At 45.5% G+C, this 26,350-nt stretch overlaps 1 protein-coding gene across 3 annotated transcripts in view; it reads right to left on the bottom strand.

Moving 5' to 3' along the window:
- Window positions 1-4,653: 4,653 nt before the first annotated feature.
- Window positions 4,654-26,350, bottom strand: part of FAM107A (family with sequence similarity 107 member A) — a 97,667-nt gene continuing 75,970 nt past the window's right edge. For 2 of the 3 annotated variants that reach the window (XM_029051984.1, XM_029051985.2), the window contains 3 exons: window positions 10,816-10,990; window positions 7,984-8,140; window positions 4,654-7,552 (listed from right to left, as the gene is read on the bottom strand). In XM_029051984.1, coding sequence (XP_028907817.1) covers window positions 7,409-7,552; window positions 7,984-8,140; window positions 10,816-10,990 — 476 coding nt within the window. In that variant the 3' untranslated portion in view covers window positions 4,654-7,408. Of the gene's footprint in view, window positions 7,553-7,983; window positions 8,141-10,815; window positions 10,991-20,155; window positions 20,249-26,350 lie in introns of all 3 variants that reach the window. The other variant, XM_029051986.2, reaches the window with a different exon arrangement.

Raw genomic sequence — 26,350 nt, 5'->3', positions numbered from 1 at the left:
AGTGGGGATTAAGACTGTGAGCCTTATGTGGGACAGGGACTCTGTTCAACCCTATTTACTTGTATCTACCCCAAAGTTTAGAACGGTGCTAGCACATAGTAAGCACTTAACAAGTACCATTATGATTATTATATACCTTCTACTCTACTTGAATCATTCACCAAGGTACCTTACCTTGATTCTGAGCCCTTCTGTGACCTATAAGAGATTCCATTTTGGAATATGCTGTGTTAACGTTGAAGGTTTTATTTAGCTTGAATTGGATTGAGTAGAATTGCTTGCTTCCATTGACTTGATTTCCACTAACATTCATCAAGTCAAGCCATTTCAGATTCGACCAGTTTGTGGCAAGGCCCGCTTTTGGGACAGAAGGGGAATGGTGAGGAGAAACCATGGACACAGACTTGAGCTTGCTTACAAAGGGATCCTAGAAGCCAATGGGAAAGCTTGTCCAAAGCTGACCTCAAACCTAGACATCAAACCCCAGATAACAAGCTGCCACTTTCTTTCTACATCGCCCTTGCACTTGGATTTGTACCCTTTATTCCTCCACCCTCAGCCCCACAACACTTACATACATATATGCGATTTATTTTAATGTGGGTCTTCCCCTCTAGGCTATAAGCTACTTGTGCACAGGGAATGTGCCTACCAACTCTGTTATATTGTACTCTTCCAAGCGCTTAGTACAGTGCCCTGTGCACAGTAAGTGCTCAATGAATAGGATTGATTGATTGAATAGCGTTTTGCTTGTTTTTTGTGGTTCTCAGGTATAGACCCCTCTGTAGTCCTGTTTGTCATTTTACTCTTAGTCTCTCTCTGACCCTTCTTTTTTCAAATACTCTCTCTCACCTTTGGTTTTGCACTGAATCCCCTTGTTGAATTAACTATTGGCTAATTTAGTACTTTGGTTCTTAGAGCCCCAACAAAATAAGGATTGATATTGCCAGTTCAGATAGAGACAAATATTGGCACAGATACATAGCCATCTCAAACTTTTATGCTCCATTTCACTACTAAAACCTGCCTATATCCCCCCTCACCATATTTCCAGATCCCACCCTTCCTCTCTACTATGCCCATGAAGCAGAGTCCTTATCTGAAGGACCGCTTAGCTAGCATGGCTGTAGGATTCGTACACGCAGGGACACGCATCCATTAGATTTTAAGTCCAATGCCTTAACTGCCCACTGCCACATTGCCTACAAGGTCGATCGGAGAAAGACTGTAGTCCATGGATATGGTCCATCAATGTGGCCTGGGCAACCCATGTTTCAGGAGTGGTGTGTGAGACCCAAAGGAAAACTGGCATAGGTGGAAGAATGTGACATATGGGGGAGGAGCCACTCTACATACCTTTATACCCCAAATGCTCCACCATAATACTCGCAAACCTGTAATCATTGGCTGCCCCTCTGGGACCCTCCCACTAATGCTCTCGGTGTGGTTCGGGATTGGCAACCATGAGTCACCTGTTCTGGAATGACTCAGTTACACAGCACCTTCCTAACCCCAGAATGGGGGGTGCCTTGTGGGGGGGGGCCTATTTTGAATGTGGGTGTGGCTGGTGAGAGCTGAAATGTAGAACGGAGACAGTTGATGGAGAGCCTTAGAACTAATGGTGAAGAGCTTCTGCCTGAGAAGGAGGGAAATGGGGGGCCAGTGGAGCTTTTTAGAAGCAGAAGGATGTGTTCAAGATCACATTTGTGGAAGGTAATCAGGCAGCAGATTGTCATATTATTGTTATTATTATTATCAACTGAGCTGGGCCTGAAAAATCCCTGGGCCCAAGGGTTGGGGTTGCTGTTTTGTGACTGTAGGGGAAGGGTCCAGTCTAGTACTCTTATTAATAATAATAATAATAATAGTATTTGTTAAGCACTTACTTTGTGCTAAGCACTGTTCCAAGCGCTGGGGTAGATACAAGATAATCAGGTTGGACACGGTTCCTGTCCCACATGGGACTCACAGTCTTTCCCGGGTTACCCCTCTGGGAAAAGAAGACTTCTCTCTTTCCCACCCATTTGCAGGGGGAAAGACTCCGAACCAAACTGGTCTGGAGATTATCTGAATGAGTATAGAAATTGAAGGTCCATTGCCAACGATGAATTAATAGCTAGTAGAGTTGCTCTTCATTTCAGAGACAACATTGCTCACAGTGAGGTTTTATCCATGGGTGATAGTGGCCTGCACGTGGTATTCACAAGAATATATTAGTGGCCTTTTCTAGCCCCTTGTCTTCGGGTGAGCACTGCTCAGATCTCAGCGGTCAAGATAGGAAAGAAATGTCAGTCCTACTACCAGCAGGACAAGCAGTTGAGTTATTTTTGCAGTAGTGGTAATGGTTTATGTTGAGTCATCCACACTCTCTCGCCTGGCCCTCGTATACTCAGAGGCACACATTGCAAGACAGTTGGTAGGTAGAATGGTGCATTCTCTGGTCCCAGAACAGAATATCTCTGAGACCTGAACAGCAATAGATACCACTGTGCCCTCACCCATTTCCTGAGTATGATATTCAGAGTGGCTTAGTAAGTGCAAAAACAAGAAATGGAAAACAAAACAAAGAGCAACAGCCACGAAAAAAATGCAGCTGTACTCTGCTCAACTAATTAGAGCCAGAGCCAAAGCCAGAAAGTGGCCAGAGCCTAAGTAAATAAGAGTGGTTCTTTCGAAGGGCAGCATATTGTCCCCAGACTGTCACTTTTGTCTCCGAGATCTGGAAGGACTTTTCTCAGCAACTGCCTGACTGCAAAACCTCCTCCCAACAGCCACTGGTCTGGTGAGAAGAGACCTCGCTGAAACAAGGAGTATCCAACATCCATCTCTGTGAACCATTCTTCACTGGGCTGTGTGCAATGTCTCCAAGGGCTTTTGAATCCATTTCACAGCCTTCCAGCCCCTGGGTTTCAAGTAACATCATCCTTTCTAGGGTGTCACCTTGTCACCCAGTGTCCTGATCAGAAGGGCTTTGATAAGGTTGAAGAGAGTGAAGGATGAGAGAAAACATTAAATCGTTTTACCACACCAGTCAGAAAGCCAAGATCAGGGCAGCCCCACTTACCCGAAGCCCCCTTTCCTGAGTCAGGCCAGCGAAAGAGCCCTTTAACAATAGAACTGGCTTACCCTGTTTAATGGCTTCCTTTTTCCTAAATCCAGTTTCTGCTAGAGTGGCCACTGATGGCCTTTGTGGATACCAATCATCCAGGCACACGTGACATCACACAAGTTATGCTGGGCACACAGACTAATGCAGTATTGCCATATGTGCCATTTTGTGGAAGTCCCTCCGAGGCCACGCAAACCTAGAGTTTCTTCTGACCCATCACCACCCACTTTCTCCAGAGCTGTGGAATTCCCCTCTCATGTCCCTGCAAATATGGGAGCCATGGCTGAGCCATGGAACTCGGTGGCAGAAGCCAAGGCAGAGGGCAACTGGAGACTTGAAATAAAAATACCAGTCATAAAAGCATCTGCTGCTCTAGCCATCCTGGGCAGGGGCCAGGCCAGCTGAAAAATGGACTACCTGATATGAAACTGGACAAATGGCCACCCTAGTTTGGTACAGTCTGGTTGAGTGAGATGCTTACTACAAATGGTCAAAATATTGGTAAGTGTGAGCTCTTAGTACAGTGCCAAGCACTTAGTGCAGTGCTCCACACACAGTAAGCTCTAAATAAATACCATTGATGATTTGAAAAAGAAAGTACTGGTGCAGAGAGTAGAAAAAAGTGAAAGAGAAATACAATTAAAACATGTGGAGCCAGTGCTGAAGCCGGTCCCATCTTGGGCCCCGGGGACTAGTCACTTTAAATTGATGGAGTTAAGCAGAGGAGACCCAGTGCCTCTGTTCCCCTCTGGGGATCCTCTCAGCCCCCCTACAGGGGACTCTGAAACTGATATCCACAGCTGCTGCTGGTGCCACATTCAGCCTTTTATGGTAGGGTATGGAGTAGATTATTGACTTCCTAGCAAAGAAGTACCAAAAAGAAGATTCCTTGACATCTAAGAAAATGGCGAGAGCTCCATGATTCTGATCTGCCTCCGCTTCTGCTCCCTTCCACTTTCTGGTTGCAGTCCATCTTCCAACTCTTGCCTCCTACCTCCTCCCCTGTCTGTTGGTTCCAGAGAGTGAGGTTCTTTTTTTAAAAGGTATCTGTTAAGTGCTTACTATGTGCCGGGCACTGTTCTAAGTGCTGGGACAGATGCTAGTAATCAGGTTGGACACAGTCCATGACCCACAAGGAGCTCACAGTCTTAATCCCCATTTTACAGATGAGGTAATGGAGGCACAGAGATGTTAAGTGACTTGTTCAAGGTCACAGAATAGACAAGTGGCAGAGCGAGGATGGGAATCCAGGTCCTTCTGACTCCCAGGCCCATACTCTATCCGTTAGGTCATGTTGGCTCTGCAGGTTGTCAGGTCGCTAGCCTCCCCACAACTCCAGTGTCCAGAAATGAGGGGTTGGACAAGGCTGGAGCAGGGGTGGCTGCCACTTCCTCCCTCCCTGTAGACTTCTTCCTCTGTAAACCATGGGGGAAATCTTGCCTGGCCATAAGGAGGGTGTGACCCTCCCATGGATCACCTTTTTTGTCCCAGTCCTGAGCTGTGTATCCAGTAAGAGTGAAACATAAAAAGGCACCTCAGGCTGATTGCTTTAGAAGAGCTGGAGAACTTTATTTAAGCATATTTAAGTTAATTTGGGAACTATTTAAAATATCATTCTCTGGTCAAAAAGGTGCCACTCATGTTGACTTTTAAGAACAATATGTGTGTGTGTGTGTATGCATATAGGGCTATGTACATATTTACACATGTCCCCCAAAAGAAATTGTTGATCTTCCAGACATGGTACAATGGTATGGGTCATGCCCATCAATGTTCCCTATTGACTAAAGATCCAGCTTCAGCTCAGACACCACCTCACGAGGAAAGTGAAATCAGGATTGCCAGCTGCTAAGAACTAACTTGGTCTTTTCCTTGCTGCCACTGATCAACTTTTTGTACCATGAATTAAACACAGTCAAAGGATTCTGGGTTGCTCTGGGGCCACTATAACTCAACTCTAGATTGCGAGGCAAGGTCCGAGTTCTACAATGTAGGTCAATGGCCTTTCTTTTTTGAAGGGGTCACCAGATTAGGGGGGTGGAAAATGGAGGGTTAAATGATGGAGCATGATAAATGACAGCTCGGTTGTTTATATGTTCTGTACCTAGTATGATGAAACTAGAGGTGCAGCTCCAGCATTTTCCTCTGGAGTCACAGTAACATTCCTGCAAACCCTTCTCCAACTGTGCCTCACAACTTTCTGGTGATAAATGGGATTCCCTTCTTTTTTCCCATGCAAATTTCTTTCTCCAGGGGATGGGTTTGCTAAGCAAGTCAGCCAACCAGGGGTAGAAGGCCTTGGTGGGAGACCAATGCAGGGTTCTGGCTGGAACTGTCTCTTCAAGAACTGGAGATGGTCTACCCAGAAGACTCAGGCCCCAACCTAACTGCAATACTTCAATCAGGGTATTTCTGTTTCTGCACTCCAAGAACCTAAGGGGAAAGTGCAGTGATATTTGACCCTTCTGATGTACTGAAGAATAACTAGTGTATACTCTCAAGTGGGAGGAAAATACTATGCAAATAGTGACAAGGAAGCAATAGAGAGTATTAAAGAAAGGATCTGGCTCCAGCTCCCCCAATTCACCCCACTGTGCCGCACTCTCATTAAGGTTCTAGTAGCAGTGGCAGATATTTTCACTGCAGGGCCATCCCTAGGGAAAGCCAGTAGGGTTTGATAATACCAAAGGGGGCAGCTGGTGGAGGGAGATCGGTTCTGCACCCAAGTTACCAGGGCCTTAGCTAACTGTTCCCCCCTCTCGCTGCCAGTCCACAGTGGTTCAGGGATGTCTGGAGACCTACATGTGTCAGGGAGGAGGAGGGAGGGGAAGGCGGGTGACAAAATGCCCATCTGGGAATCAAAAGGCTGGGTGATTTAAGGGCAAATGCTCCATTCTTTAACCGTATCCATCCTGCCCATGACCAATGGGGCCCCACAGCCCCACAACTCTTTAAGGATGCTCTTGTTTCACTGGCATTTTTGAGGAATGATGGAGGAAGACACCACAGATTCCTCATTAGATTAGGGAGGCTAGAGGACTAGTAATAAATAGGAGGTGCCTGTCTCCAGCAGTGGTGGCACTAGGACAGCTGATATAAGCAGGGGTGCCATTCCCACCCTTACTACCAATCCAGGGTGGCAGCTGACCTTGTGCTCAGTTGGAAAACTGTCCAGAGTCCATGAGTCACTCGAGTGGTGGGAAAAAGGGTGGTGGTTTTGCCCCACTCCTTTCTCAGACACAGCTGCTCTCTGACTACTTAATTGACTTGCCCCCACTTTAATCTTTTATGTGCCTTGGTTTGAATTTGTGGTTTGTGGTTGGGATGGGATGAATGTAAATTTTCCAACTTTCTCATAAATGCAAGGCATCAAACAGTGTTTCAGAGTCACAAAAGGAGCAGAAGCTTAAGGATGAGAGCCAGAGGTCAAAGTTCAGCAAGGTGGTGGTGGACATGGGGGAAAGAATGTCCCATGTATTTACTCATGGGACCAGAAAAGCAAGCAAAGAAGGGCTCGAAGTCCTGGTCCAGACACCTACACTATATTGGCTCCTAGGAGATCAGTATCCTCCCAGCTTCTGCTGCAGCCAGACTGGCTTCAGTCCCCTGGTCTGGGGCTCCCAAGCAGCACTGGGAAGCCAGGAAAATGTGGCTCCCAGAAAAGCTCCCTCACAGGTGCCACCTGTATTAAATCCAGCAGATACAGGTCGGGGAGGGGATGAAGTCCCTGAGCCCCTCAAGCCCTGAGATGCTGGCATACCTTGCAGCTCTTTCTGCCTCGCAGAGTCAATCTCTGCAGCTCACCATGGGGAAAGCCCCTGGGAGAGCTTGGGCTCAGAATCTTCTAGAAATTGGCACAGACTGATTATGCAGAACTCTCAAGGAGAGGCTTCAGCTAATTTGCTGAAAATGTCAAAAGTGCTTTACCCACAGAGCCCCAAGCTCTTGCCACAGACAGGGTGAACTGTGGGAGCTTCCCCAGAAGGACTGGAGAATCCAACCATTGCCCCTGAGGAGCTCTGCTTTGAGGGCTCCAGAATTCTCAAGATCTTGGCCAAAAGTTAATAGGTAAGTGGATGTTAGGATGCATCCACAGTGTGAGAGGGGCTGTTGGCCACTCCTGCCTCACTTCTCTTGCTAGTAAACCTACCACTAAGTGCTACATCTTTACGATGAGATACCTTATCTCGGATCATGCCTTGTTAGAAGCACTGCTACTAGGGTAAGAATGTCAGGAACTAGTTGCCAAAACCTGGTGCTAGATGTCTGTTAAGAACAGAGGTGTTGGAGTGGAGAGGTTTACATCAAGTAGGATGGACTATTCCCAGGAGTTTTCGTAGAAGCTACTCTCTCCTTGCTGGCAAGCGTGGTAGTTCTCCGTAAGTTTTCTTTGACTTTAATGAATTCAGGTGTGTGTTCTTCCTTTATTGGTTCCTCCTCCAGCTGAAGAAGAGAGAATCAGAAGGTTCATTTGGAGGTGTATCCCAGTGGCGGAAACAGTTTATTTAGGCTTGGCCTTCCAAGACGGTCAACCAGTCTCTGGAAAGCTACACCAATCCATTATTACTGCATGGGGATGGATGGAAAGTGTTGGCTTCACAGGCTATGTGTTAGACACCCTCTTCCCCATCTCAGCCCCCCACCTCCAAATTTGAGTTCCCTTAGGGCTTTTCTGCTCGCTCAAGGCCTACACTAGTATTTCCACTCCAGAATGCCCTGAAAGAATACTTGGGCTGGGTAAAAATAAAGAGAACTCCCCAGCTGGCTTGGGAAGGTCTATAAAACCGAGCTAAGTTCCTTCCACGCCCCCACACACGCCTGGTGTAAAGACTGCCCTGATGTCTCTGAACAAAGCACACGGAGGTTTGTTCTACCTGATTCATTCTCTGTTGTCTCTTCAGGAGCTCTTGTTCGAAAGGAGAATTACGTTTCTTTGCCTCCTCCTCTTCCTTCTTCTGTTTAATCATCTGATTTCGTCGCCTGTGCTCCAGGACTCTCTGAAGCTCTGGCTTCTTTTCCAGACCCAAGCCTCTGTGAGATACATGGCAGGGACAAGGAGGTTTGAGGTGAAAAAGCAGCTTTGCTAAATTATTTCCTTATCCCTCATGCAGCAAGTCTTGCAGTTACTTACTGGGAACTGGAGTTGGGGGCTTCTGCCTGCAAATTCTGGCTCACCACTAGCTTGGAATCTTTGTTGATTAGAAGGTGTTCCCCTGAGCCTCAGTTTCCCTGCCTGTGAAATGGGATGCTAGTATATCTGTTCTCTGATTCAGTGGGATATGGGTGTTGTCAGGGAGGTGCTCAGGCACCAGCAGTCTTTTGGTTCCTCCTCCAGCTCATTTCCTTTCTTGCTTAGGTTGGCAGAGCAGAGCTGCCAGAAGGACCCAGAGGGTGTGGTGGGTGAAGGGGTGTGTGTGAGTACTTCCCTCTGTGGCTACTGCTGCCTCAACCCGGTGAAACAGCAGGGATTATAGCCTTGGAGGGAGTTAGCTGGAAGGGGAGTTGAAAATCAGGCGAGGATTCAACTTGGCTTGGTCTGACCAGCCCTGGCCTTGGGAAACATTTCTGAAGAGATTTCAGAAGGCAGAATCTCGGTAGTGCAATTCTCATTGTCAGTGTCACTGATTGTCTCTACATAGCTATCAAAGTGAAACCTTCTTTCCACCCTGTGCTATGGGAGAGAGGCTTTGGATTTTTTTTTGGCATTTGTTAAGCTCTTACTATGTGCAAAGCACTGTTCTAAGCACTGGGGAGGATACGAGGTGATCAGGTTGTCCCACGTGGGGCTCACAGTCTTAATCCCCATTTTACAGATGAGGTAACTGAGGCACAGAGAAGTGAAGTGACTTGCCCAAAGTCTCACAGCTGAGAAGCGGCTAAGCCGGGATTTGAATGCAAGACCTCTGACTCCCAAGCCTGTGCTCTTTCCACTGAGCCACGATGTGTTCAGCTTGGGGGATTTCCCAAGTTCCTCTGGTTTATTGCTGCAATGTATTTTCCCAAGTGCTTAGTACAGTTCTCTGCACACAGTAAGTGCTCAATAAATACGATTGAATGAAACACCCTGCTCCTTGGTTTGCTTTGTCCTGATTTTTACTCTAGAGAGAAGCCAGGGGACTGATGGGGCATCAGGGCATGAATGTCAGGTTTGAACTCATTTACCCCACTTTGTATGGAACCTAAGGAGGCAGGTAAAGGGCTGCAGACAGTCAAAACAAAGGTGGTAAGGTCTTTCTGCTTCAGTGCTGTTTCTTGGGACATCTTGGGGGTGGCAGGGGAGCAGCCTCTGGATGCATGGTGGGGAGAGGGGTTGGGTAAAAGAGAGAAAATTCCTGTGAGGCCCTTGAGGTCAGGAGGGCAGATGGGCAAATCTGTGAGGGTCCCACTTCTGACTCCAATCTCCCTGCCCCTTCCTGATCATGGACCCCTGCTGGGTTGGTCATAAGGTTAGGGCTCACCGAGGGGTAGGTGTGGTGTTACAGAGCTCCAGCAAGTAACTACAAGTTTCCTCCTCCTTCTCATTTTTTAAAAAATTGTACTTGTTAAGCACTTACTATGTGCCAGGCACTGTACTAAACACTGGAGTAGTTTCAAGCTAATTAGGTTGGACACAGTCCATGTCCCATATGGGGCTCACAGTCTTAATCCCAATTTACAGATGAGGTACCTGAGGCCCAGAGAAGTTAAATGACTTGCCCAAGGTCACACAAAGACAAGTGGTGGATCTGGGATTAGAACTCAGGTCAGTAGGCCCATGCTCTATCCACTAGGCCACACTGCTTCCCAGTGAGGATGAGGGCCAATGCTTCATTCCTGTTTCTGCTCCCGGCACGTTCCATGTGTGCTAGTTTGGGGGCCAAAACTGTGCCCCCTTGCTCTCGGACTCTTCCATTGCCACCAAAAAAAGTACCACCATAACTGCTGCCTTAGGTCCCGCCATCAAGGATCCCCACTTCCGGCATGCTCCATGTCCTCTGGCCCAGGGATACTAGTTGCTTCCATGTGCTCTCAGACTCCTCCATCCCCACTGTGACTTTGAACTTATTTTGTGTATTTGCTCTTGTGGTGCTTTAGTGCTTCATCACTCCTGATGGGTTTGTCTCCAGTCCCTTCTCCCCACTGAAATGCTTAGATTGTGAACCCCTGAGTGGCAGAGACTGGATCTACTTCCCAACTGTGTATTAATAATTATGGTAATTGTTAAGCACTTACTACGTGCCAGGCACTGTACTAAGCTCTGGGGTGGACACAAGAAAATTAGGTTAGACACAGTCGCTGCCCTGCAAAAGGCTCACAGTCTCAATCCCCATTTTGCAGATGAGGGAGCAGAATGAAGTGATTTGCCCAGGGTCACATAGCAGACAAGTAGCGGATCCAGTATTAGAACCCATGACCTCCTGACTCTCAGGCCCGTGCTCTATCTACTACACCAGGCTGCTTCTATTCTCTCCCAGCGGTTAGTACAGTGCTCTCTGCACACAGTAAACACTTAATAAATACTACTACTGACAAGCCCCTTGGTTGTGCTTGTTCCTGCTTCAGCATGGGTAGCACCTACTACATGCAGAGCACTGTACTTGTGGTTGAGGTTCTTCTCCCTTAAATTGTCTAAAAGAGCAGAGGGTCTGGACCAATGACATATTTTCCCTCTCCTTCTCCATCCCAATCTAAATACAAGATTATGGAGGCACTCTATCCTCTTCTACCTTTTGTGGTTCATGAGGAGTTCTCTGTGCAGTTCCTGGTGGCTTTTTGAGGCCTTTACAGGATTCAAGAGCTTCTTGGGTTTGATGAGTTCAGTATCTCGATCCACACAATCTGGATGAGCCGTGGTTTTCCCAATTTCAGGTTGCTCCACCTGGATTTCCGAGTACAAGGAAGCTGCAGGAAGAGAGAGATGAGAGATCTGGATGAGAGGAAAGAAGCAGCCACATTCTCATCTTAACTGGAAACCCCAGTTTTATTTGTTAAGTAAGAATCAATCTCTACATATTTTAAAAACATCTGTGGTTAATAATAATAATGTTGGTATTTGTTAAGCGCTTACTATGTGCCAAGCACTGTTCTAAGCGCTGGGGTAGACATAGGGGAATCAGGTTGTCCCACGTGGGGCTCACAGTCTTAATCCCCATTTTACAGATGAGGGAACTGAGGCACAGAGAAGTTAAGTGACTTGCCCACAGTCACACAGCCGACAAGTGGCAGAGCTGGGATTCGAACTCATGAGCCCTGACTCCAAAGCCCATGCTCTTTCCACTGAGCCATGCTGCTTCCCCATTATGTGGTTATAAACCCTTTTTTAAGAGCTGTTGCCAGTGGCTGAATTGACCAGCCATACTGTTGTATTCTTATGAACCAAAATGACCTTGTTCATTTCAGGCCATAGTCACTGTCTTCTATCTGGGAAACAGCCAAGGGAAATTCAACTTTGGGGCAATTTTTAACCCTCGAAAAGTTCAGCGCCACATAGTGCACGACGATAGCTTGTTGATCAAGAATTAAGCTGCTCCTATATCTGTAACAGCTCATTGCAGAAACCCCAGTGACTCAGCATTTCCAAAGGAAGCAGCAGCCCACAGAGATGTAGTTTATTGGTTCAAAGATCATTAAAATCAACCTGTGAGAGAGGCTGAAGCAGGCAGACTAGGGACAGGCATTTGGGTTCTGAAAGCACAATTTCTGTTCAGCACAGTCCTGAGAGACTGCAAAACAAATTCAGTAAAATCAGGACTATTCATTCTTGCAGCATAGCTGTAGGAGATACATCAATTCATTAAATATCAAAGTGTCAAGTAGGATCCTTGAAGGTGTGTCCATGTAATCTATGCCTCACAGAGTAACGGAGGAAGTGATCTGGTAATTAGAGTGAATTATGGAATAGAGAAGGGAGACACTGGAGGTAGGGAGACCAGTGAAGAGGCTGATACTTGAGGTTAGTCAAGATATAACAGGTGCCTCAAACAGGGTCATGACCAATTGGATGGTGAGGAAGGGGAGGGGCTGGGAAATGTCGTGGAGGTTAAGGTGACAGGATTTAGGGACAGAACCAACCTGAGAATTGAAAGAGTGTGATCTGAGGTGTAGGAGAGAAGGGAGTAAATAAGAGTGAGAGAACAGATCGAGTAGTGTTTGAAAGTCAAGGGTAAAAAGGGTGAGGACTCAGGGTTAATACCTAGGCTGCAGGGGCTGATATTGCCATTCGTGTTAAACATGGGCAAGTAGAGAGGCACAGGGAGGTGAAGGGACTTGGCAGAGATCCACAAATCTCAGAGACCCGAGGGGAGTCGAAACAGAAATCTCTTTTGGGCTAGTCCAATACTAGCACAGTAGCAGCCTAACGGAAAGCACATGGGCCTGGGAGTCAGAGGACCTGGGTTCTAATCCTGACTCTGCCACTTGCCTGCTGTGTGACCTGGGCAAGTCACTTAACTCCTCTGTGCCTCAATTACCTCATCTCTAAAATTGAAATTCTATACCTGTTCTTCCTCCTATCTAGACTGTTAGGCCCACATGGGACCTATTATCTTGTATCTATTCCAGTGCGTAGTACAGTTCTTGGTACGTAATTAAGAGTTACGTAATGTTTTGCAAGAGTAACGTAACATTTTGTTAACGTAAGAGGTTAACAAAAACCACGATTATTTCGGTACAGTATAGGGCCAGGAAAGAGAGACTGTCGATAGCTTAGTGCAAACCATCCCCACCACTGCAAAAACAACTCAAGTGCACGTCTTGCTGGTGGTAAAACATATGCCTTTCCCCTCATAACCATTGGTGTCTTAGCAACGTTTGCCCCAGTGACAAAAGGTCAGAAAAAATACCAGAGCTGTGTGGACAAAGTGTGCAAGTGTCCAAGAGAGTCCCTCTCAGTGACACTCATTGATACAATCTCACCGTCCGCAGCCTCGTCTTCGAACTGAAGACTGCTATCACTGGAAAAATACAGTGTTAAGTACCAGGAGCAGATAAGAAGCGCTGGGAGGTTCATGACAACTTTGGGGCTTGCAAAAGAGCAACCCCCTTGAAAATGAAAGACAGAACCCCGTTCCTACCCCACCCTCTCTTTGCTAGTAGGGTCCAAACTGAACCAAAAGGGGACTTGAAAAATGGAATCATTACTTTGTCAAGCCACCTCTTAAGCAGTGGAATGTAGGTCAGTTAGCCCAACATAATGATGGCTTAATGATGGCATAATTATGGCTCTCCAGGAAGTTGTCTTACCTGTCATGGAATCCATCCTGTCTCACAAACCCACAACCTTGGTGTCATCCTTGACTCTGCTCTCTCATTCACCCCACATATCCAATCCATCATCAAATCTTGCCAGTCTCACCTTCACAACATCACCAAGATCCGCCCTTTCCTCTCCATCCAAACTGCTACCACGTTAGTACAATCACTCATCCTGTCATGACTGGATTACTGCATCAGCCTCCTTTCTGACTTCCCAACCTCCTGCCTTTCCCCACTTCAGTCCATACTTCACTCTGCTGCCTGGATTATCTTTCTACAGCAGCATTCAGGGCATGTTGCCTATCAACCTCTGTATCAAACAAAAACTCCACACTATTGGCTTCAAAGCTTTCCATCACCTTGCCCCTTCTTACCTCACCTCCCTTCTCTCCTTCTACATTCCAGCTCGCACACTCCGCTCCTCCTGTGCTAACCTTCTCACTGTGTCTCAATCTTGCCTGTCCCTCTGTTGACCCCTGGCCCACATCCTACCTCTGGCTTGGAATGACCTCCCTCCTCAAATCCGCTAAACAATCACTCTTCCCCCTTCAGAGCCCTACTGAAGGCTCACCTCCTCCAAGAGGCCTTCCCAAACTAAGCCCCTCTTTTCCTTTTCCCACCTTTCAGCTCCCTCTCCCCTCCCTGTCTTCCCGACTTGCTCCCTTTGCTCTTCCCCCTAGCCCCACAGCACTTATGTTTATATCTATAATTCTATTTATTTATATCGATGCCTGTTTACTTGTTTTGATGTGTATATATCTATAATTCTATTTATTTACATTGATGCCTGTTTACTTATTTTGATATCTGTCTCACCCCTTCTAGCCTTGTAAACCCGGTGTGGGCAGGGATTGTCTCTCTTTATTGCTGAATTGTACTTTACAAGCACGTAGTACAGTGCTCTGCCCACAGTAAGCACTCAATAAATATGATTGAATAAATGAATGAATGTCAATATGGCATCAAGATTCAGACGAAACTAAAAGTAGCAGTAATCGTATTTATTAAATGCAAACTGTGTGCAGGCTCACTATCAATCTGTCAATCAATGGTATTTATTGAGTGCTTACTGTGTTGAGTGCTGTAGGGGAGAGTCTAGTGTAGCAGCCACAGAAGGTGGCAGACTGTAAAAAGTTTCAAACCCAATAACTAAACCAGTTATTTGCCATTACATAAAATTTGCACTGCCTGGGTGAATTACAAGAGAAAGAACAGAACAGCTCTGAACTCTCAGTCCAGGATCCTCCTGACAAGTCTGTCCTAATTCCCACCTCACTGGAAAAGCTTGCAACTGGAAATAAGGGAAATTGGGTAAAAACAGATACTTCCAGAGGTTTTAGATGGAAAGCAAAAATGTAGAATTAAGGATCAGAGAATGAAGAGGTCTGATGCCTTTTTTATTCCAGATAAGCGAAAGCTCATAAACATGGAGATAATGGCTGAAATGAAAACCAGGGGTCTGATCCATAGATCACCTTTTCAATGGTTTTGGTACCTAAGCCTATAAAGAAATCACATATTCCAGGTAACTACAAAGGGTGCTTTGAGCGGATGAGGCAGTTGTATGTGCCAAGAACTTTGGTAAGCTTTGAGCAAATGTTTATTCTGGAACCAGTAAGAAGGAATCGTTACTATAGTAACTTGATTTCACATTATTCTTATATAATTTCCAGTATGTAGAATGCTATGTCCAAGAACAACAGGCTGTCTGGGCAGCAGATTGAGTGAATATAAACATCTATTTTGTAACAGTTGTTCAGAAAATTTACACAACCTTCTTTGAAATGAAAAGACTTTTTGGAGTTTCCTAGCTCTATCTTTGTTGGGATTTCTTTCTGAAACAGTGATAATGACTACAAACCAGCCACAGAATCCAGAGGTTAGTTCAGCTTCCAGATACTTTCAATGGCTACTTCAATGTCTGCAGGAGTTTTAGTGATCAAAAAACCCTCAAAATCAAGAAAGGAGAATAAAATGATCCCCTTAGGTGGAGAAAGGATGCCAAATCCAAACAGCTTAAATATTGGGAGAGATCAGATTTATTAAGGGGCAGCAAAGGCCTGGCCAGGGAGGGTGGGTGGGAGTCACTGAGAGCTGCTCTTCCAGCTGAGGTGAGTACAATAATAATGATAATAACAATAATATGGTATTCGTTAAGTGCTTACTATATGTCAAGCACTGTAGTAAGTGCTGGGAGAGCTATAAGTCCCTCTCCCTCTTGGGGCTCACAGTTTAAGTAGGAGGGAGGGAAAACAGGTATTTAATCCCCATTTCGCAGATGAGGGAACTCAGACACAAAGAAGTGAAGTAACTTGCCCAAGTCACAAAGCAGGCAAGTGGCAGAGCCAGAATCAGAACTCAGGTCCTCTGACTCTCAGGCCTGTGCTCTTTACACTAGGCCATGCTACTAGAGTACTCCCTGGAGCTGGCACCATACAGCCTGCCTGGATGTTTGCCCTTGGGTCCCTCTACAGAGGCCTGCCTTGAGGAATTTGTTCTGAGCTTCTTTTTTTATTTAAAAAAGATGGTATTTGTTAAATGGTTTAGGCACTGTTCTAAGCACTGGGGTAGGGACAAGATAATCAGGTTGACACAGTCCTTGTCCCACATAGGGCTCACAGTTTAAGTAGGAGGGAGGATAGGTATTGAATCCCCATTTTGCAGATGAAGAAACTGAGGCCCAGAAGTTAAGTGATGTTGGTGGCAGTCTAATGGAGCTGCCATAAAATTTGCCATCCTGGACCTTGGTCTTGATGGCCTTTAGGAAAGACTGTCCTTGGGGGCTTCTGCCATGTGGCAGGAAGTGGAAGGCAGTGGACAATATGTTTATGGGTAGGGAGCTTTGGGTCTTACACCTAAGACCCCCGGCCTGCTCAGGTGATGGAGGGCTGAGTATGGCTGTGTGGAGAATGGAGAAGGGATTGGCTGGGGACAGGGAAGCTGGGTGGGGGATGCTGTTGCTTCTGTTGCCCCTCATCCTCAGAAGCTACGATCTTGGCAGCAGCAGTATTCTCTGCTGCCACTTAAGATCTTTAAGAGTTTCCTGGTCCCTCTTTCCTATTTTCTGAACAACCAGTTCCTGGCCATCTCTGTCAGCCCCTGAAAAAGCAGCCTAATATAATGCTCATTCTCAGCAGTACCATCCCCACTGACACCCCCCCCACCAACCCCCTCCCACATACATATTCCTCCTACACTTTGAAACATTGGAGGCCAATAAGTACAGAATGTAAGAAAATTATCTTTATATTTATGGACATGGTAAAAGAAATCCTCAGACAAGGCTACATCCCAGCTGAAAACTGGGAATCTGTTCCTGAGGATAGACTCTCATGGCACACTGCCATCAAGTAGGGAGTCTCTCTTTTCAAGCAAAAGCTTCATGTGGAAGGGAAATGAGGAGGCAAAAGAGAAAACAGTGCCAGGCAGCACAGACATCAAACCTGACAACACAACAAGGGACAGTCTTTTTGTAGGCACAGTGTGGCTAGGACTGTGTATCCAATTACAAATGCACTCATAGGTGAACTCCATCAGTGATGTCTTATTCAGATATGAAGTACAACTTACACACACACACACATACACACACACACTTTTTGAAGGCAGTGCAGAGACTGGGTTCTACTACCTGCTCTGAGATCTCAGAAAAGTCACCATCTCTCTGTGACTAAATACCTTCTTCTGTAAAATGCAGATAATAGTACTTGCTTCTCCCTTACTCATGAGATATTGGGAGGATAAAATGAGATCTCTAATAAAAAATTTTTAGAAACCTTTAAAAGTTCGAAACATTATTAGTATCATCATAGTTCCCCTCCTCCTTTTCCCATACCCACATGTATACTGTATACTTGCACATTTATCTAGACATACATAAACACTAACACTCATAGACACAATCCACATAATTACATATGCAAGAAAGGATAAAGAGTATGTAAAATAAGAGGACAAGAAGAAGGGTACTGTGAATGCACATTTAGGTGAGACATTAAGCTAGTGAAAGAAGTTGGGGAAATATGAAAAAGCCTAAGGAATATTTCTAGTACTCCCCACATGGTATAGGGTTTGATGTTCTGAAAGGATTTCTGAATGTCTTCAGCTGATTTTACCTTACCCTTAGTACTTCTGCACTATAATTCTATTCTCAACATTCTTGAATATGTGTATATTTTTGATTTTTTTTATATGTGCTATTTGTATATTCATCCATACTTTCAATTTATTTGGTTAGCTGTTTTATCCTGATGTGTTTGTGCTGCTTTCTGCTTTATATGTGTTCTTCCATCAAACTTTCATTACCTGTAAACCAGTTTTGTCTGACCCTTAGTTTTCAAGGTCAGAATAGGGGAGGGGTCACCACCCACCCTGTCCAGGAAGGGCAGATAGGCATTTTCTTTCTTTTTTTTTCTTTAATAGTGTTTGTTAAGCCTTTACTATTCATTCATTCAATAGTATTTATTGAGCGCTTACTATGTGCAGAGCACTGTACTAAGCACTTGGAATATACAATTCGGCAACAGATAGAGACAATCCCTGCCCAATGATGGGCTCTGTGTCAAACACTGTTCTAAATTCTGGGGTAGATACAAGTGAATTAGGTTGGACACAGTCTCTGTCCTGAATGGGGCTCCCAGTTTGAGTAGGAGGGAGAACAGGGTAACTGAGGCATGGAGAAGTTAAGTGACTTGTCTAAGGTCACACAGCAAGCAATTGGCAGAGCCAGCATTGGAACCCAAGTCCTCTGACTCACAGGCCCATGCTCTTTCCAATATGCCATGCTGCTTCAGGCATTCCCTGAAGTTGTAGAGAGAACAAATTTAACATAAAATTCAGCCATTATAGAAGAGGAAGTTTTTATGATATTTGTTAAGTGCTTATTATATGTCAGGCATTGTATTAAGTGCTGGGGGTAGATATAAGCTAATCACGTTGGACACAATCCATGTCTTGGACACACAGTCCATGTCCCACATGGGGCTCACATTCTTAATGCCCATTTTATAGATGAGATAACTGAGGCACAGAGAAGTTAAGTGACCTCCATCAAGTCACTTAACCTCTCTGTGTCTCATTATCCTCATTTGTGAAATGTGGATAATAATCCCTGCCCTTTCCTGCCCCCACAGGATATTTTGAGGATAAATTGAGATAACTGAGGTGAAAGTATCTTGGGAAGATAAAAGTGCTATACAAATTCAAGGTATTATTATTATTATGTTAACTGCTTATGTATGTAGTTTATGGGTCCTCTGACTAGAATTTCAATGCTCCACAATTATGAGAATTTTATTTTGTTCAGTCGTGCCCATTTACAAGAAATGAATATAGAGCAAATAAGCATCTTTTGTCTTTAGAGCTCAGAAATTAGACAACAAATCTCCATGACAACTCAAACCTTTCCCTGGGTTCTCATTCTTAGCTCCAAATTTCAAACCCACGTAATGATTTCCAAACAGCACTACCAACAATGACTAGTATTCTTTTTATCCTCTGCAGAGTGCACCCTGCTGAAATGATGTGAACAATCATATTGATATATTAGTTTGTTATATGATTTGGAGGAAATTAAAAAAACAACACCTCACCAAGCTAGAAGACTTTTTCTTCGCAACAGGCTTGTGCTGAAAGTAATTTACACATTGGAGAGATTTCAAAGACTACTGGTGTTCAAGTGAGAGGAAAAGAGAGAGAATGGGAATTAAGATTCCTGCTTCAGAGAGTGGATTTTAAACACAGTTTCATTTAGGAACAGCCAATCTGGCCTTTTCTCCCAAGGAAAGTTCTGTTTAGAAATGCTTTGGCATTTGCTAATTTGTTAAGCAGCTAAGTCTTGCTGGTGTTTAACTCCAAAGATTAAAAAATGGATCTGGATTTGAGCAGGTAAGGGAGGAGGTAGTATGTATGTGGAAAATACTTTTGGATTCGATAGACTTCTGACCACACCACTGCCTGGGTTAAGGCAAGTTTGAAGAGGGCTGGGAGCAGTGGAAAACTAGATCTTCTCTGACCATGACCCCTGTGGAACCTTGGTTCTGTTAAATAAGCAACAAGCACATTGGACCTAGGATAGGGGTTCAAAGCCCTAGCGAGATAACCTTCGCTACGCAAATAAAAGTCTGCAACAATGTTAGGCAAACTCCCCTCTCCTTTCTGCCTCCACACAACCCTTATACACTAATAATAATAATAGTTCTTGTTAAGTGCTTACTATGTGCCAAGCACTGTTCTAACCACTGGCGTTGATACAAGTTAATCAAATTGGATACAGTCCCTATACCACACGGGACTCACACTCTTAATACCCATTTTATAGATGAGGTAACTGAGAACCAGAGAAGTTAAGTGACTTGCCCAAGGTCACAGAGCAGACATGTGGCAGACCTGGGATTAAAACCCAGGTCCTTCTGACTCCCAGGCCTCTGCTCTATCCATTAAGCAATGCTTTAAAGCCAAATAAAATGATTACAGCAGAACAAGTGATGGTTGCATTCGTTTCTTTGCTCATAGTGCATATGTTTACCTTTCTGGCTTCCCTCTTTTACATGGAAAGTTAGGTCAGAGATTGTATCATCTCTTTTTTAATGATATTTGCTGAGGGCTTATGCGTCAAACACTGTTCTAAGCACTGGGGTAGACACAAGTGAATTACACTGGACACAGTCCCTGTCCCGGATAGGGCTCACAGTCTAAGCAGTCAGAATCTTTACATTCTGAAAATCTCTATAGAATTTAGGCCAGCTTGAGACTCACTTTGCTATAACTATGATTCTTAGACACACTGCTTTAATGCCTCACTTCCACACACACCTTGACCAAAGGAATTCCCATGGTGGGTTGACTGCAGTAACAGGGAGGAGAAATCCCACCGTGACATTGTGACTTTGCTTCAGTACACAGGGGCTGAAAGAAAAGGGAAAGGAAAAATTTGGATACAGATTGGCCACTTTGCCAGTCTAATTTTTGACACGTGAACTCAAAATTCAATTGAAAACCTTTTCTTTTGGGCTTACTGCAGCCATCCTGGGCTGGCTTTCAGTGAATCCACAAAGTAAAATATTACAGGTTTTAAAAAATTCATTCATTCAATCATATTTATTGAGTGCTTACTATGTGCAGAGCACTGTACTAAGCGCTTGGAATGTACAATTTGGCAACAGATAGAGACAATCCCTGCCCAACAACAGGCTCACAGTCTAAATGGTATTTGTTAAGCAATTACTATGTGTCAGGCACTGTACTAAGCACTGGGGCAGATACAAGCTGATCAGGTAGGACACAGTTAATGTCCCAAGTGGGGCTCACAGTCTTAACCCCTATATTAAAGATGAGGGAACTGAGGCACAGAAAAGTAAGTGACTTGCCCTAGATCACACAGCAGACGTGGTGGATCAGGATTAGAATAATAATAATAATAATGTTGGTATTTGTTAAGCACTTACTATGTGCAGAGCACTCTTCTCAGCGTTGGGGTAGATACAGGGTAATCAAGTTGTCCCACGTGGGGCTCACACTTTTAATCCCCATTTTACAGATGAGGTAACTGAGGCACAGAGAAGTGAAGTGCCCACAGTCACATAGCTGACAAGTGGCAGAGCCGGAATTCAAACCCATGATCTCTGACTCCCAAGCCCAGGATCTTTCCACTAAGCCACGCTGCTAGAACTCAGGTCCTCTGACTCCCAGGTTCTCTCCACTGTAGTCAGCTCTTGGTTTCCATTTGTTTTTCACCAGAAGTTAAGGGGAGATATAGAATCTGGCAACAATTCCTTTTTTAAATGCAACACAAACAACTTTTACAGCTCCCTCTATTCTCCAAGAAGTTGGAAGAAACAGTTGCTTCTACCTTTCCAAGATAAGTTGCATCTGTATATGTACAAAAATGCCAGCACCTTTGTCCTAGTCTAAGCACAGGTAGGTAACTCATCAGCTCGTCTGTAATTCTGGATTTAATAGACATGCTAGTTTGGCATTGACTGGAATGGGAAAGATATAAGGGTGAAAGAGATCTTCATCTGAAGGTTGCCTATTCAAATTTGTAGAGTGCCTTTCTCCATTATGATTTCATTATCTCTGTCTGGTAGGGATGAGTAGATTCTGAGCTCCCCAAAGTCACCCCTCCGCCTCTCCCCTCCCCCCCAACAACCCCCTCCCCTACTTTCCCATCCTTCCCTGCAGTATCCTCAGAGGAGATCTCCTCCCTCCTCGCAAGTGCCACCCCCTCCACCTGCGCCTCGGACCCCATTCCCTCTCACCTTCTTAAAACCATCGCCCCTGCCCTCCTCCCTTCCTTAACTTCTGTTTTTAACCACTCAATCTCCAAGGGCTCCTTCCCCTCTGCCTTCAAACATGCCCACGTCTCCCCCATCCTAAAAAAACCCGCTCTTGACCCCACTTCCCCCTCCAGTTATCGTCCTATCTCCCTACTACCCTTCCTTTCCAAAATCTTAGAACGAGTCGTCTATAATCGATGCCTAGAATTCCTTAACTCCCATTCTCTCCTAGACCCCCTCCAATCTGGCTTCCGTCCCCTCCACTCTACCGAGACTGCTCTCTCTAAGGTCACCCGTGACCTCCTTCTTGCCAAATCCAATGGCTCCTACTCCATTCTGATCCTCCTTGACCTCTCTGCTGCCTTTGACACTGTCGACCATCCCCTCCTCCTCCATACCTTATCTCACCTTGGCTTCACGGACTCTGTCCTCTCCTGGTTCTCCTCTTACCTCTCTGGCCGATCATTCTCGGTCTCCTACGCTGGAGCCTCCTCCCCCTCCCATTCTTTAACTGTTGGAGTTCCTCAAGGGTCAGTTCTTGGCCCTCTTCTGTTCTCCATTTACACTCACTCCTTCGGTGAACTCATCCGCTCTCACGGCTTTGACTACCATCTCTACGCAGATGACACGCAGATCTACATCTCCGCCCCTGTCCTCTCCCCCTCCCTTCAGGCTCGCATCTCCTCCTGCCTCCGGGACGTCTCCACCTGGATGTCGGCCCGCCACCTAAAACTCAACATGAGCAAGACTGAGCTCCTCATCTTCCCTCCCAAGCCCGGTCCGCTCCCAGACTTCTCCATCACCGTGGATGGCACGACCATCCTTCCCGTCCCGCAGGCCCGCAATCTCGGTGTCATCCTTGACTCGTCCCTCTCGTTCACCCCACACATCCTATCCGTTACCAAGACCTGCCGGTTTCACCTCTACAATATCGCCAAGATCCGGCCTTTCCTCTCCACCCAAACGGCTACCTTACTATTACGGGCTCTCGTTATATCCCGGCTAGACTACTGTGTCAGCCTTCTCTCTGACCTCCCTTCCTCCTCTCTCGCCCCGCTCCGGTCTATTCTTTACTCCGCTGCCCGGCTCATCTTCCTGCAGAAACGATCTGGGCATGTCACTCCCCTTCTTAAACAACTCCAGTGGTTGCCTATCGACCTCCGCTCCAAACAAAAACTCCTCACTCTAGGCTTCGAGGCTCTCCATCACCTTGCCCCTTCCTACCTCTCCTCCCTTCTCTCTTTCTACCGCCCACCCCGCACGCTCCGCTCCTCTGCCGCCCACCTCCTCGCCGTCCCTCGGTCTCGCCTATCCCGCCGTCGACCCCTGGGTCACGTCCTCCCGCGGTCCTGGAACGCCCTCCCTCCTCACCTCCGCCAAACTGATTCTCTTTCCCTCTTCAAAACCTTACTTAAAAATCACCTCCTCCAAGAGGCGTTCCCAGACTGAGCTCCTCTTCCCCCTCTACTCCCTCTGCCATCCCCCCTTTACCTCTCCGCAGCTAAAGCCTCATTTTCCCCTTTTCCCTCTGCTCCTCCACCTCTCCCTTCCCATCCCCACAGCACTGTACTCGTCCGCTCAACTGTATATATTTTCGTTACCCTATTTATTTTGTTAATGAATTGTACATCGCCTTGATTCTATTTAGTTGCCATTGTTTTTACGAGATGTTCTTCCCCTTGACGCTGTTTAGTGCCATTGTTCTTGTCTGTCCGTCTCCCCGATTAGACTGTAAGCCCGTCAAACGGCAGGGACTGTCTCTATCTGTTGCCGACTTGTTCATCCCAAGCGCTTAGTACAGTGCTCTGCACATAGTAAGCGCTCAATAAATACTATTGAATGAATGAATGAATGAATGAATTATTATCACTGCCATTTTACAGACAGAAAAAAACTAAAGCCCAGAGAAGGTACATGGCTTGCCCAAAGTCACATAACTAATCAGTAGTTGAGTCAGAATTCGGGCCAATAGAAACACAAGAAATGCCATTACTAGGGAAAACCAGGGGTCCACCCAGCTCAGGGTTCTCTCTCCAGCAATGGCAACAGGATGCTTGGAGGTTCCGGATGATGGCTGCCCTCTGACATCTATCCCACTGGTTATGGATGTACCATCTAATAACTGTGACTTTCCTCTATCTCCCTAACTTTCCCTCTAGTAACGAATTATGGTCCTTTGCATGGTCTAGTGGAATGAACATGGACCTGGGTGTCAGGAGACCTGGGTTCTAATCCCAGCTCTGCCACTTACTTGTTATGTGATCTTGGGCAAGTCACTACTTAACTTCTCTGTGCCTCAATTGCCTCATCTGTAAAATGGGGAATAAGCACTTGTTCTCTCTCCCCTTTAGAGTGTGAGTTCCATGTGGGACAGGGACGGTGTCCAACCTGATTATCCTGTATCCACCCCAGCACTTAATTACAGGGCTTGGCACACAGTAAATGCTTAACTAACACCAAAATTATTATTCTCCCTGGCCAATGATTTCATAATTTTATAGACTTCAAATGTGGCTCCCCACAGTCATCTTCCCAGACGGAAGATCTTTCCAGACAGTCTATCATTACACCCAACTCCTTGATCCCCTTGATTGTCCTGGTTGCTTTTCTATGAACTGTCTCCAGCAGTTTATGCCCTTCCTAAGGTATGATGACCAGAATGGCACACACAGTAGGCCAGGTTTAGGTGTACCATAATTTTATATTTTATTTTTTTGTATGGAATTTGTTAATCACTTACTATTTGTCAAGCACTGTTCTAAGTACTGGGGTAGGTGATAATAATAATGGTTATGATATTTGTTAAGCGCTTACTATGTCCCAGGCACTGTACTAAGTGCTGGGATGAACCCAAGCAAACTGGGCTGGACACAGTCCCTGTCCCATGTGGGGATCATACTCTTAATCCCCATTTTACGGACGAGGTAACTGAGGCCCAGAGAAGTGAAGTGATTTGCCCAAGGTCACATAGCAGACAAGCGGTGGAGCCGGGATTAGAACCCATGACCTTCTGACTCCCAAGATCGTGCTCTATCCACTATTCCACACTGCTTCTCTACACAAGTTTATCAGGTTGGACACAGTCCCTGTCCCACATGGGGCTCACAGTCTAAACTGGAAGGAGGGGGATTTAATTCTCATTTTACAAATGAGGTAACTGAGGCACATAGACATTAAGTCACTTGCCCAATGTCATAAAGCAAGCAATTTGGCAGAGCTGGGATTAGAACCAGATCCTCTGACTCCCAGGCCAGTGCCCTTTCCATTAGGCCATACTGCTTCTCTTGTATAGTGACAAAACTAGGCTTTTTGTTTATTTTTTATCTCTTCCTTATCTGTTTTCATACCAAGCAATGCCAAGGCAACTGTGTTTAGTTTAAAATATCAGACTCTGGCATTGACCTGAAACTTTATAATAAGGGACACAGCATGGCCTAGTGAAAGAACATGGGCCTAGAAATCAGAAGGCCCAGGTTCTAGTCCAGCTCTGCCACTGGCCTGTTATGTGACCTTGGGCAAGTCACTTCACCTCTCTGAGCCTCAGTTTCTCCTTTGTAAAATGGGGATAAGGTACTTTCTCTCTGTCTCTCTCAGTCTGTATGCCCTGTGTGGGGCAGAGACTATGTCCGATCTGATTATCACTAGTAAGAGTTGAATAAGTACCATAACTAGTATCTGAATCTTGGATTCAAGTCAATGGGGACAGAATTGTAAGCTCCTTGAGGGCAGGAACTTTGTATATCCATTCTATTGTATTGTACTCTTCCAAATGTTGAGTTCAGCACACAGTAAGGACTCACTAAATACCACTGACTAATCATTGATTGGTGGACACATAAGTTAAGTTCCTTTTGACCATGAAAATATTCAGAAAATTCTGAACCTTTGGGGAGATTTGGGAGTTTAACCCCATTTTTTTTTTTAAAAACAATGATTATGGGATTAGGAGGTAAAAAAAAATCAGGTTAAATAAGGTAATATTGTAGAAGTCCATCCTCCACAGATGAACAATTTATTTTTTATGCCCTGAAGTAGCAAGATCAAGTAACAGCCTTTCTCTTAGGAGAAGAATGGAGTGGTTATATACTGAGCTCTCTAAAGGGATCAGCATTTTGAGTCTGAACCTTAGATAACTTTTCCATCCAGTTACCTGTCAGAGGTTTGACTTTGGCTTCCCTAGGAGCCTCCAAAGTTATGTATTCATGTCCTTTCCCATGAATTATGTAAAGCTATCCCTTTAAGTAAGTGCCCACATGTGCTTCACCCCCTCCTACAAGTTTTTGGCCATCTGAACTTCAATTACTTCTAGAAATGGTGTCTACCCAACTACTGTGGAATCTGTTAAATCATTTTACTTTTGTGAGAGCAGTACTCTGTGGTGAGGAGTGGTCTCTGTTGCAATCTTGAGAAATGAGTGTTAGGTTCTTTTGGGGAATGGGGCTCACCAAGGGCTGGTACCGGGGAAGAGCAATTGGAGGATGGGGTGCAAATGCCCTGGCAATATGGACCTATCCCTGGCCCTAAGTCAGAACAAATTTCTGGCAGTAACTACACTTTTGGCCTAAGCAATCACTGTACTCAGTGGAGGCCCTGCCTTAGAGTAGGAGGATGCCACAAAGGCTGTGCTAGGTTAGGTCAAGATTTTTACCTCAACTGCTTGACTCCCTGGTGCCAGGGTAGGGCGCCGCCCAGTCTGAACCTTGGACTCAGCAGGCTGGAGGGGTCTGTGACA

The sequence above is a fragment of the Ornithorhynchus anatinus genome, chromosome X1 (genome assembly GCF_004115215.2).
Source record: "Ornithorhynchus anatinus isolate Pmale09 chromosome X1, mOrnAna1.pri.v4, whole genome shotgun sequence".
In the NCBI taxonomy this organism is placed as follows: Eukaryota; Metazoa; Chordata; class Mammalia; order Monotremata; family Ornithorhynchidae; genus Ornithorhynchus; species Ornithorhynchus anatinus.
The sequence above is the reverse complement of the archived record's forward strand: the minus strand, read 5'-3'. Positions and strand labels throughout refer to the sequence as shown.